The 14,291-nt window shown below is 37.8% G+C and overlaps 1 protein-coding gene across 2 annotated transcripts in view; it reads left to right on the top strand.

Moving 5' to 3' along the window:
• The window catches only part of ATP2A2 (ATPase sarcoplasmic/endoplasmic reticulum Ca2+ transporting 2), a 79,553-nt gene that overhangs the window by 28,759 nt on the left and 36,503 nt on the right, over nucleotides 1-14,291 (top strand). For both annotated transcript variants that reach the window (XR_014714254.1, XM_084649172.1), the window contains exon 6: nucleotides 11,882-11,962. Coding sequence is in view for 1 of the 2 variants with exons in the window: in XM_084649172.1 (XP_084505298.1) it covers nucleotides 11,882-11,962 (81 nt within the window). In the remaining variant the exon portion in view is untranslated. The remainder of the gene's footprint in view (nucleotides 1-11,881; nucleotides 11,963-14,291) is intronic.

Raw genomic sequence — 14,291 nt, 5'->3', positions numbered from 1 at the left:
TGCACATAATATTGATATTTGGCTTTTTATACATTGACGATCATTAAAAAGGAACTTAAAGAAGTGAGCTGGGAGAGTCAAGTACAGTAGCTGCAAATGTCAACAAATGTGATACCTTACTGCAGCTACTGAATAGCATGCATGTACAGGTACCAGCGGGAATACTGTTTTGTTGTGTTTTTTTTTTAAAAGTTTTTTTTTGTGCCCCGTTACTGTAGAAAACTCATGTTAAGCTTATTGGTAGTTGTTTACAGAACAGCATATTCAAATATTAGGAAACGTTTTAAAATTTAGTCACTTGTCGTATGATTATATTTACATCTGATTTGCAGAACAGTCCTCTTATAGATTGTGACTTAAGTACTCTGTTGGCCTCTCAACGTGTCATATTTTAAACTAAATGAACATCTAGGCATTAGATTCTGTGAACAGACTTTTTTGAGTAATACTGCTTTCAGCTGCTTTCCTTGGATATTAGCAAAAATTATTGAATACATTTTGAATTCAGGTGACTGCAGTAGTTATAATGAACATCCAAGATCTCTCCCCTTAGGACACAGGCTTAATACAAAAAGCTGTAAGAATAAATGCTTCAGCATAAATGAATTCAGATATGTAAGCTATATATTCTGTACTTTTTAAATGGCAGAAAACAATGCATTAAATTGTTTCAAACAAGGGAAAGCTCCTGGATGGGTAGAGAAGGGTAATATAATATACCATAGTGTCAAGACTTGGAGGTGAGAGAAACTGTCTGCATGCCTCTGTCTCAAGTGTAAGAGTATTTGGATGGCCTTTGACATGGTGTTTGCAAAAAGATGACCATGTAGGGAAGTGACCGAGCACTTCATACTGGGATACATATCTGGGCATGAAATTCTAGGCAGCGTGCCAATGACGTTTGTGTGTCCAGGCAAGTGTCTCTCACCATTGAGTGGCGTAAATAACCAGGTGGTAGGTTTCGCTCTTATGTCAGTGGCATCTAAATTCGAGATACTTTCTGTAGGTTTTGACTAGCCCTACAATATCTTTCTGTCAAGAGGAGTTCTGACAGTTAGTTTGTATTTGGGCGTAACTTAGAAGTCTTGTCAGGAAGCTGTAGATTAAAATACCATTTTAAAAAAAAAAAAGCTAAATACTTAATTTTCTGTATGAGAATGATTTGAAAAGAATTTTGTAGTACTGAGGTGTTTAAATGAACTGTTCTCTAGTGAAGTTTGTTGTGGGCTAGAAGGTTACCCTAAAGACAATGAATGATAGATTACGTGAAATAGACACACCTAGAAATAGATGATCGAGGAGCCAACTTCTTTACAATCATTGGGGAGGATGAAGAGGTCACTTACCTTTTCTTGTAATTTTTTTTCTATATTGGTGGATTTCTGGAGTCACCTGGGTGTAAGTTTACGGTAGCTGAAATAGATGTTTGGTTTCTGATGAGAAGAGAGGGGGCTGAGACTAGTTTAATATCCTTTCAAAGTGAAATAAAGTGAGCTAAAAAAAAGGAAGGCAGCTGATTAAGTAAACTTAGAGGCTAAGTGAAGATGCTCTTGGCAGGTGAAACAGTGGAGACCATGACCCACATGTTTATCTGGTTGAAGCCTCTATAAACATTAATTTTTTAAAGCAGTATCTGTTTCATGAAAACTACATCTTTCAGACATGGTTAAGCAGAGTTAGTGGAAAAAAGGCATAATTTTGTGAGACTGGATGCATTTATATGGGAGCCTTTTAAAAGCTCATTAAAAATAATACAATTTTATCTTGCTCTATTATCATAGTAACTGTATATCAGATATCTGGAGGACTGAGTTAATGTGTTTGGGACATATGCCTTAAGGTTTATTCACTGACTTCTGGTGGGCACAGTTCTCAGTACTCTAGTGTTGAAAATAAACTTGGTGTAGCTTAGTAACCAAAAGTTGATGAACAGAACAAATATCCAGATGTTATCCTCAAATGGCTTTTTAACTTTACTGCTCTGCTATAGAACTTGTTGGTTTTAAGACAGTCAAGCTTCCTGGAAATTGCATCCTTCTTACTGCGTAATTGCTGTCCATTTTAATAGACTAAAGTTTTTTGTTTTATTCAAAATGTTAAAATTAGTTTGGTTTCACTATGCCAAGTGATCATTCTAATGTTTAACAGGTGCATTTTGATACAACTACTTCAGTTGTTAGAGTTTGGGGTCCATCTGAGCAGTATCCTCCCAGAGGCTGCTCCGTGACTGCAGGAGCACAGTAGTCCCAGCCACCTCTTTTTGGTATGACCAGTGGACATCCACAGTGTTGCAAATCCACTCACGTCAAAGCCCCTGCATTCTCTCATGCATGGAGTCCTTGTGGTGTAGTCAGTCTGTCCATCTTCTTCCCCCACTTTTTGCTTAACAGATCCCTCTGTTTGCTGTTGGGGATGAGCAGGTTTTAGCCCTCAAAACTTATAACAGAATCAGTGAAATGGTTGATGTTCTTATTCAGCTCTCTTAATCTTTTATCAAAATAAAGTGGACTATACAGAGAATACTACCGTGATGCATTGTATTTCTGTGCAACAAACATACCTTATCTATCTGTTCCAGCATATTAAACCAATCTTAATATTTAAATTAATCTTTAAGAAATGGCTATAAACTTGAATTGTATAGAAGTCCAATATTTTAAAAAGCAATTTCTAAAAATATCTATTCTGGAACAAATCAAATTACATTCTGCTATCTCAAATACTCAATTAGTGTGTTAACTCTTGAAAACTGATTACTGATTGTAGTGTATGTACTATTTAGTGTATGTTTTAAAGTGTGTTGTAAAAATGCCTGCTGTAATGAGTTCTAAAAGCAGTCTCTAACCGGCTTTCCAGATGCATTCAACTGTAGTAATATGAAACAAATCCACCAATCTTTGTACAGTTGAGGGTATTTGGGAAAAGATTTGCAGTTCACCTTTTAATATTAGGGGTGCAAATAATCTAGGCTTTTGTGATAGAGCAGTTTGTTATAGCATTGGGGTTTTTCTTAAACCATTTATCTTACTTCCATAGAGCACTGATCTTAAGTCAAATACTTATTCTCAGAAGCTAAATATCTCTAAAATTGCAGACAATGAATACCCATAGTTGTCTGCACACCCTTCAACAGGGAATTTTGGCTGTGTCAAAGGCTGTTCTAATATTTATGGGGCTGTTTTGAGACATGGGGTTTGAACCTAACCTCATCGTACACTCTCGCTGAAATCAGTTGAATTGTATGAGATTGAAGCCATCCAGAAAGATTAGTGTCACTTCCAACACACATTCTTTAAGAATTTATAAAGGGAATATTGAATTTATATGCATTTTCTCGGTCTTGCAGCATTTCCCTTGTGAATTACTGAACTATTAAGCAGAGCTAGAGAGAATGAGGCTGACTGATGAGATTCAGAACTTACCTGCTCTCGTATACCCTGAATAGAACTGAAGCTTCAACAGGGCACAAACAATACTAAACAAAATTCTTGAAAATCAAGGTAACTCTTAATACCATAGTGCCCTGGTACATTTTATTAGGGTGACGAAAACTTGCTGTTCAAAACTAGAGTACACTGATAAAATATCAGTTGTTTACCTTTCATTTTCTGAACACATACAGTACTTTGCTAATAGATGTAACTACTGTTTGCTGCTGCTTCAGTACTGAGTTGTGCCAGTGTCATCCATTTATCTGGTCTGGCATAAGGTGAATCCGAATTGTTCTCCCCTTCCTTACTCTGTACTTTAGAGAAAATTAAGAGGTGACTTGTTTAGCCTATAACTACCTCCATGGGTAACAGAAATTTGATAATAGAAGGCTCTTCACTTTAGCAGACAAAAGTATAACAAGATCCAATAGCTGGAAACTGTTTCTTATTTGCAGTCTGAATGATCTAGATTCAAATTTTTCACTGAAATAGTCAGTAACTATTGAAACAACTCACCAATGGTGAAGAAAGGGGATTCTCCTTCACTGGAAAATTGAACTAGAGTATGTCTTTTAGGAAAAAAAATCCAGTCTCGATTTACAAACAGGAATTAATTCTGAGAAGCCCTCTGGGCGGTATACAGACGGTCAGACTAGATGACCACAGTGGTCCCTTCTGGCCTGATGCTCCTGAACAAACAAGCTGCTCTTTTGTCACTAGGCTATATTGATTGCTTTGGGGTTCCAGGTAACTTATAGGTGCGTTCTACCGTTGTTCCTTTCCCAAAAATCCCATCCCTTTTATATTAAAACACATACTCAAATATCATAATCAGACTTCTCTATGTATTGTATAAGTTTAATTGTAGTATAATTTATAAATAACACCGGTACAAAGCCAGTACAGATGGTACATTGGATATTATCATAAATGTAATAGAGCACCTACCTCTATATCTCTCAAACATATGATGTTTTTTATTTGTCTGCGTGGGTAGTAATTGCAAGCAATATTAGCATAGTTAGAACTGAAGGGACTGTCATTGTTCATTTTTATCCTTCCTTCCTTCCTTCCTTCCCCAAAAGACCACATTTTTGGTGGGCTTATTACTTGATCATAAATAGTCCAGGTTAAGTCTTGATATTCCCTCTGCTCAGACCTTGCGTATTCATGAATGACTTTTCCCCTCGTTCATAAGAAGAAGAATTAAGTTCAGCCTCTTGTGAAAGGTTATTGTACAATAGTGGGCAAACTTAAGTTTTCTTGTTATGACAGTTTCTGCACTTTAATAGCATTCATTATTCTGTGTATAGGAAATATTTTGCAAACAGCTAGAATATGCAAACATGAGAAACTGAAGCTGTTCCCTGTAGCATGTAGGCATAGAATTGCTTTTATGCAGTAAAGACCATGAAGATTTTTTTACTTCTAAAAGCTTTAAAGATCCCCACATACATTCTATTATTGGCAGTTTTAGATGAAAACCTGTAAGAGGGACCAATTTTTTTTAATTGATACCATGGGCACTTAAACTGTCAGAATTAATATGGACCTAGAATTGTTAACACTGAGTATAAATAAAAAAAAGAAATATTTATGATGGTACTTGGCATATTTGAACTTCTCTGCAGAGACTGAAATGACTAAACTATTTACACTTAGCATTGTAAATAAGATATGTTCTTTTCAAAAGGCGTCTTTATTCCATAATGAAATCAGTGTTGCTGCAAGTTCAGGGATTCAGTATGCTATTTTGTCATTAGTGCACTCAAACTAACCGACCATTCAACTTTGAGGATTTGTGGGATTTTTTTTTTTTAATGTTGTGTGAAGTACGGAGGCATGCAAACCTTGACTCTCTTCTTGGCAAGCTTTCGTTTCAGGGGTAAGGGACATCTGGTTAATTGAACACATTAACAGCTCTGATGATGTATCTTAAAATTCACTAATGTGTTTGAAGATTGTCTCAATACATAAAACAACTTCTTTCTTGGGGGCCATTATGTTTTGTAATGGTGAAATGGCTGTTCCTAAGGCATTCTGAATGTCCAATCCCTTTTCACTGTAAACCAACACTAAAAATAGAATGTCTGTCTGTTTAAAATATGCAGGATTTGGGAGTTAAGCAGGCTCCCCCACAGTCTAGTGAAAGTTTATTAGCTTGACTCCGCCTAACTCAGTGTGCACCCCAAAAGTGTAATGTGGGTCTGGAATTCAAACTACAGTTCAAAGTGTTAATATTACTTTTTTGGCCCCATCTATATTGAACTTTAAACCTGTTCAGACTAACTGTTAAATACATGGTTTGCTAGGTGATATTCTAGCTTAAAATGCTATTAGTCTCTGGTTTGAATAGACTGGAATTGGGAACTTTTTTTTATCCAAAGCATTGCATCAATGAAAAGAGTTTTTTCTGGGTAGAACATGAAAGTGTGGTGGTAGTGGGAACCCTCGACTGATGGGATATATAGCTCTTCAGTGTTGGTTTTACTGTAATCCAAATTCATAATGACCTACAGACGTTACAGTTAGTCATCTGGCCTATGTCTAATTGATTTGTGGTTTTAGTCCAGTTCTCAGAGGAGCCGTCACATTGACTGTGAACAAATATGCCAATTCTGAATGTTTGTGGAAACTGGAAAATCCTTCTCTTCCCACAGGTTGGTTCCTCAGGTTGAGGTACATTGGTGGGGAAGTCAGTACACTCAATTGTGTTGTGCGTAGAGACATTCGCTCTCTAAGATGGCCAACCTGGCATCTTTAAGTTGTGTTAGTTGCGTACATCTTTTAATTGGTTGTTAAACAACACCCAAGACCTTTGGGGTTAAGGCTAAAAAACTTTGGGGATGTATCATGGTAAAATTCTATGTCCTGATTTGAAAATGTCTCTCAATGTAATAATGCTGCAGTTTTCAACCAGTATGGGCCTGACTGAAATTAATGGAATGTCTCCCATTTGACTTACAGGCTGCAATCCCATATCATTTATCTGTGATCATCCCCAAAGTACCTAGATATTGCAATTGATTATAGTTGTTACTGTTTATAGAGTCAACACTTTTTCTTCTGTCTCATAGAAAGTCCCTTCTCTAGGATCTCAAAATCAGAGATCCCAAGCCTACAAACACTTGTGTATGTTTAATTTGAAACATTAGTAGTCCCATTGACTATAATGCTTAAAGTTACATTTGTGTAAATCTTTGCAGTACAAGGCCCAAAGTTAATCAGACTATACACAGACCAAGCAAACGGAGGAATGAGGATGAGATGCAAAACAAATTAAGTAACCTGAAAACCAGTTTTAAACTTGGGAATAAAATACATCGAAAGCAAAATAGATGGCACTAGAAAAGGCAATCTTACCTTAATGAACTGAAATACTCAGTAGTTTCAGGTACTTACAAGTTAGAACCAGATTCTGATTAAAGCTCCAGGATCTGCATATCTGATGAATCAGTATTTTTAGTTGCAATATGAATTTGAAATTTAAAGTTGGCACAAAAGTTTTTTGTATTTAAATCTGAATGTCCTAAATTGTCCACTTCAGTTCAAAATACATCCACACTCAAATTGAGTTTAGAGCAGTACTTAAACCTCTTATTATTTTGGCTAATGATATGTAATAAAGAATCTGTTTTTAAAAACATATCAGGATTTATATTAAAACTTTACTGAAAAATATTTCATTTTTTTGGTGGCACAAAGAGGAATAAAGATTTCTGAGCAAAATCCTGCTTTCTTTACTTATAGAACCCATTTTTAAGTCAGTGGGACTGCTTGTATGAGGCAGAGAAGCAGGATTTGGGCCAATATCTATAAAGAAATGATGCATAAATCAGGGCACTGTCTAAAACCCCTATCTCTAGGACTAGGTAATCTTTCAGTCCTCAAGAGTGAGGCATTGTAATCCTACAATCTACTTTTGGAACTAAAAACCACACACAAGTGTAATTCTGTTTTGTCCCGTCCGTCTGTCCGTCCCCCCCCCGGGGTGGGGTGTGAGATAATCAAGTTAAATTTTAATAGTGGCTTTAGATGTTTGGAGGAAATATAGTGGAATTCCTCTCTCACAAACACTAAGCCTAGCCATTTCTATGGTATCTCACTTTGTGGCAGTTCTGTAGCAGCCAAAAACTGTTCCAAATATTTTAGCGTTCAGGTTCTTGTTGGCTTGCTTCAACCCTAGTTTGTGGCCTAGGGATATATCTTGGTCCTTCTGAAATACTTTTATGGTTTCTATGGATGATCTGAAACCAGCTGAAATATTAGAACTTGGTTTCTTTCCAGTGTTGAATGATATAGAGGATGGAAGCTACCAATGACGGAGACATTGTGTATACTAGACTTTTTTGCCAAAAAATTTCTTGTGATTACTACCAGAGTTTCAGTTGCACTGGTGGTAGTGTTCCATCAGTGCTCCAGGTGGCTACCAGTGTCTTAACCATCATGTTGACTAGAACAGCTCAGAGGCAATGCCTTAAAAGCTTAATTTTATCATAAAAAGGTTTTGCATTAGTGTCATTATGTAAACTGGTTCGAACCTTGATTGTGGCCTTCACTGAAAGAAAGTGAGAATGGGTGAGTGGGAAATGCAGTCTTGTAACTTGTATGGGGCTGTCCATCGGACTAATTTTGTGTAAACTGCAATACATACTTAGAGATGTGACTGTGGTCTTAAAATGCAACAAGCTTTGAATCACTTCTGCTTGTAATCCAAACTTCCTATGTGACTGGCCATACAGGTGGATTCGAATAGATGGAGGAATGGACACCGGATTAGGAATTGAAGTCCTCTGAGTTTTAATGCTGGCTCTGCTACTACTGGGCTATGGCCTAGAGCAAGTTGCTCGTCTTTGTGCCTCCATTTTCCTGTCTGTAAAATGGCAATAATACTTACCTATCCCATGTGGATGTGTGCAGATTCCAAGTTCTGCACCATCTGTCAAAGAGCTATGTCAATTCTGTGTAATTTTTAAAATCTGTTAGCTTATTTGCAGAATAGAAAAGTTTGTGCTCTAAAGGAAGAGGAAGAATTGGAGGTTTAGGTTGTGACTATAGAGGAGGAAACCAAATTCTTCTAAATCTATGTACTGTATTGTGGCACTAGTATAACCTCAATGTTTGTGTATATGGTGTCTGTCTGTCTTAAATTTATTTGGACAGGCTGGCAAACTATAGAACAACAAAATGAATGTTAACTTGGTCACAATATCTTTTGCCTAAAACAATTGTTAGTGACTAGAAGTAAATATTAATTTCATGGATTATCAGGTCATTGGATATCATTAATCTAGCGGACAAAAGCTCTATCCTGAAGTTTAAATTTCATCAACTTTCTGCTTTCCATGACCAGTTTGCTGAACAATTTATAGAACTTCAAAAGCAGTAGATAAAGACACTTAAGTATATTTTTCTAAATGTTCTTTTCAATTAAAAGAAAATGTGCGGTCTTGTTTTTTGTTTGTTTTTTTTAAGTGCTGCTTTAGGTGGTTACGTGTACACAGAAAGTCACTGTAAAGTTCTGGGTAAAGAGATCCAGTCTTCTAATATAGCCTTGTCAAATGTATTGGTACACTTGAGATACTAGTAGATGCTCAGCTGTTGAAAGTACAGCAATAGTGTACGCATACAGATTGACAAGACCTGTACCACATTGTACTGAGGTATTAGCCTTCTGTTCTTGTGGAATTGTGATAGCTGAAAACCAGCTGCTATCATATGTCTACATATAAACCTCATCACGACATCCGGGGAGCATATTCAAATAGTTTTCCCATTTTTGGCCTTGGTCATTGTTTGTCTAATGCTATTTTCTCTCACTGCTCAAGGGCACTGTAGCTTAGATTAGTTTTCACATGCAATAATGGTACAAAATGGAAAATGAATTTAGCTGTTTATTGGCCTTTTTCATACAAAGATGTGATGGACATTTTGTAAATTAGTGTAGTTCTTCTATGTTTGTCACCTGAAAGGAGAATTTTCCAATTAGTGTTATTTTTATCCTAGTGAGCAATCATGGAGAATATGGCACAGAATTCTTTTTTTTTTTTTAAATTGGCTTTTTACAGTTAAAAATAGTGTTCGTTTAATCCTCCTCCTCAGATCCCACTTCTCTCCACCACGGCCTTTCTGCTTATTAACTGGTATACACTGAATAAGGTTGTAACATTCTTGCTGGCTTATTTACACTGTTACTCTCTTTATGTTCACTATTGCTTCTAGTTGCATAAGCAGTTCCTGCAGGAATTGCAGCTTGCTTTTTTTTTTACTGCAGGGACATACTAGAGAGGGACTGTTGTAATGAATCCATCCACTGACAAGATCAGTTCTTACTAGCTACTGATCAAAGCATTCAGATTCTTTGTTTCCTTCAGAACTTGTATGCTTTATTTCACAATAATTGAAATTAGAGACTTTCCACACTAAGAATAGAAATGACTTTATACAGGGATTATACTAACCAATTAGAAATTGTTAGGTGCAGCATATAAAGAGATGTACAGAAATGTGAGTCAAATTAACAAGTTTCAACCAGCTTATTTGCCTCCACAAACCAATTTCTTGGGCTGATTCACCAAATGGTGGTGGTGACAGAGCAGCAGTTCATTTTGCTGTGACTTGAAAACCAGGAATAGCAGAATAAGAGGGAGTAGAAAGGGGAATGAATTTGGGATTAAAAAACCCACTGAAGATGCTGGAGAGGGGAAAAAAAAACAATTAAGGTGCTAGAGAACAGCCAGCTACATAGCTCTGGGCACATGCTTATTACTCTGTAGCATCTTCAGGAGCATCTTCTCTACTTACTGTCCTCTCCAACTACATTTTTAGAAAACTGTTCCTGGCATTAGATGAAAAGGATTTTCTCAAATGTTTTCATTAATATCTAGTAGGTAGAATATATAAGGTCAATACCAGGACAGAAAATATCTAATGTGAATGTCATCACAATTGGGGATTCAGAACTTGGTATCTTAATGGTTAGCTGATCGTATTGTTTTGAGGCTATGGAAAAATTAAGCCAATATACTATTCAAATGTAAAATTGACCTCTGCACTGTATGACATTGTTTAGAACAGTGGTTCCCAAACTGGGGTTCATAGAATGTTACAGGGTGTTCGCCAGAAAAATTTCACTAATGGCAGCCAGAGGACCCCAAGCATTGGAGGCAGCAGGTGGGACCCAGTTGCAGGGCAAACAGCCCGAGCCCCAGGGAGAGTAGGGTGGGGCGGTTGGGGCTGGCAGCCCGAGCCCTGCCCCTGTGAGTGGGGGAGCCGGCAGCCCGAGCACCAGGGAGAGTGGGGCCGGACAGTTTGGGCTGGCAGCCCGAGCCCTGCCCCCATCACTGGGGGAGCCGGCTGCCCGAACCTGAACCCCAGCCCTCCACGCAGGGCCGGCAGCCTGAGCCCCAGGGAGAGTGGGGCTGGGCAGTTGGGGCTGGCAGCCCGAGCCCTGCCCCTGTCAGTGGGGGATCTGGCAGCCCCAACCCCAGCCCTCCGCGTGGGGCTGGCAGCCCCAACCCCAGGAAGAGCAGGGCCGGGCAGTTGGGGCTGGCAGTCCAAGCCCTGGTGGTCAGCGGGACCTGCAGCCCGAGCTCAGTTGACAGGGGCGGTCAGCGGGATCCAGCAGCAGGAACCCCATAGAGTGTGGAGGAAATTTAAACTTAAATCCCTGGAAATATTAATTTTTTAGGAGGGGGTTCACGAGATTTCACAATTTAGTAAAAGGGGTTCTCAGGCTGTTAAAGTTTGGGAACCACTGGTTTAGAATATAGCATTAGAACTTCGCAATGGCTAGCACATTTCTAGAAGTGCATTACATTCACAGTTGGTCCCTAACAAGTGGGTACTGCAGCCTTTGTATTGAAGGAAAATATTTGAAGTTAACTTTGAAAATTCTCTGTATTTTTCCCATCTTTGGATAGCTGAGGACTAACTTTAGCTATTTTTTTTTGTGCCAAATAGGATTTTGCGTAAAAGAATTTCTAGAGAGGGGAAATTCAAAGCCAGTAGCCAATATCGGTGCCTGGAAACCACAGTAGTTTGTGGATTTTTTGATACATGGAAAAGATTTGAAATGTATATTCTCCAGTTGCTTCTAGTAGGCCATGCTCTGTCCATGTTACCTCAAGGTGTTCTGAGAAGTGACTTCATGGAAACATAAAATGTTTTCATTTCTGTTTTTCAGAGACTTGTAAACTTGTACCAGACAGACTTATTTATTAGTGCTTATACAGGTCTGAATTATTTTAGCAGCTCAAAGTGAATTTTATAACACTTTTGTAAAGAATATTGCAACTTACAAACGCTATAGGAAATGCTGATAGTATCATTAACTGAACACTTACTCAGCAGTTACCCAGCAAACATCTAAAAAGTTAATGATATAGTGTGATTGCGTATAAATCATCACTGAATAACTAAATTTTCTAACTTTTGTTTTGAATCCATAGTTGGTGACAAGGTTCCTGCTGATATAAGAATTACTTCTATCAAATCTACAACTCTAAGGGTAGACCAATCAATTCTGACAGGTAGGCTGTATCATTTTTGAGTTATGTACATATATGTTTGGAATTGGTTTTGATTCACTGTCTCTTTGAAAAGTCCACTGGAAACTAGGCCCAAGTCGCTTAAGTAATGTGGTTTGCTTGGTGACTGTATCACAATGGCTAATGATCCTGTTGAACAATATGATCTTGCAATCTCATATTGCAATGATGAACATATACTACTAAATACTAGATTATATAGGCTCAATTTGTGGGAGATTAACGAGTTTTCTTCTTTATGGGGTTTCTGAAGTTTTATTGGGATTGCTGACAGATGCATTTATGTAAAATGAAACTACATCAGAGAGGATACCATAATTAGGGCTATTGATTTGTGGCCAATTATCTATAAAAATATGAAGTACTGGGTTATACTAGCAATTGCTTTGTGCAGATGCAAAATCTGCGGATATACCTCCACTGCTACAATGATCAACACCCCGCAACACATAACACAGCTTTCAAGATCTATGGGTCCTACACATACTTATCACAATGTGTGATGTACTTTATCCAGTGCACTAAATGCCCCAGTAGCAGTTAGGTGGGTGAAACCAGACAATTATTATATTCTCAAATGAACTCACACAGGAAAACAATAAAAGACAAAAACACCCTATCACCTGTGGGTGAACATTTCTCACAAAGCAATCACTGTATCTGACCTATCCTCAAAGGAAACCTGCAAAATGCTTTCAAAAGACAAGCCTGGGATCTTAAATTCATAACTTTACTAGACAGTAAAAGTCATGAACTGAACAGACACACTGTTGTAATAAGCCATAAATCCAATCTGTAACCTGTTAACACCCTGTCCCCCCTTTCCTCTGGAGGAGTGTTAATAGGTCACTTCACCTTGAATGTTTCCTTGAGGTCTGTTAATTACTTATGCTAAACAATCTGTTCAAACCTTGTATTTAGCAGTGATACTTTATGCAAGGGTTTCCCAGACCTGAAGAAAAGCTCCATGTGTAAGCTCAAAAGCTTTTGTCTCTGTCCAACAGTAGTTGGTCCAATAAGATATTCCCTCATCCACCTTGTCTCACTAGCAATTGTTTGCCATTTATGGAGTTTGTGCAGACCAAGTGATCAAGCATTTTCTGTGTATTACCCAGATATAAGTAACAATTTTTTTAAAAGATAAGGAAGCTCATAATAAATGAAGTACATTATGCAACATGTGACACTGTAGTACTCTTAAATAGTGAGTCTCTGCCAAACATCAGTTTTCCTCTTTTATAAAAGGAAATTTGAATTTATATTTGACTTCAGGGGCCTGTCTTGTGCATGGTTTAACAAAATTGTCTTATTGAACTTATGATAGCAAGCAAACATACAAAAATTCAGAAAAATGTGATCAAACACCCTGAGTTCTGAAGATCCTATCACTTGTTTACACCTCTCCTTTTATGGCTACACTGTGGTCAAAACCCTTTGTTTGAGGTAGGGGGAGTTTTACATATAGATTAACTTTTTAAGACTTTATTAGCCAGATTGACCTAGGACAACGAGAAGCAGAAACTGGGGCTTAGTAGAACCTCTTGCTTAAGTTGTCTTCAAGAGACCCTATGTTTCAATAAAATGAATTTTTCCTGTCTGGGTGAATTTCAGACTACTGTGGTGTTTTCTTTTCTGGGTTTCTAATTTAGCAGAGCAGCCAGACTAAGAAATTTCACCCTGGTCAGGGAGATGAAGGGGAGTGTCTTAATTCAGTGGTACTGTAGTGTGTTTCTTCAGGATTCACACAAAGTGAGAAGCTCCTCCTCATTGTCCCAGCTGTCAGCCTTGTAACTGAAAGGGAAAGTGGTAAGCTTGGAAGTGCTGAAAGCTACGTAAACTAACTCTTTCAAAACTTGCTTTGATACTCAGTCCAAACAGTGGCTTGTAAAGATGTTTTTTCATTTTGAAAATGTGTACTGAACAAACCTTATATAGTAGGCTATAATCTGCTATTAATATGGCCCTGGAATCCAGATATTACACTCTACCACCTGAGGCTTGTGATAAACCAGAGTTAACACCTTTAAATCACAGGTAACTCACTAAATGCAGCAGCAACATGTGGCTTTTATGAGAGAGATTGACCTTGCAAAGAAGTGCATTCGGCCATGTGTAGATTTCAAGAACATACTGTCTAACTAAGGACACTGTACTCCTCCAAACCTTCCCTCCTCCCCCACGAAAGTACTGATTGCGTTCTGTGCTCTTACGCACCCTTAAAACTGCTTTAAAGTACTTGAAAACATACAAATTCTAATCTATAGCTTTTGTGGATTCATTTAAAAGTATTAAGTGGATAGAGGGGGGAAAG

Source organism: Lepidochelys olivacea (assembly GCF_965140295.1).
Source record: "Lepidochelys olivacea isolate rLepOli2 genome assembly, chromosome: 15".
Lineage (NCBI taxonomy): Eukaryota > Metazoa > Chordata > Testudines > Cheloniidae > Lepidochelys > Lepidochelys olivacea.
This window is presented reverse-complemented; position numbering and strand designations above follow the sequence as displayed.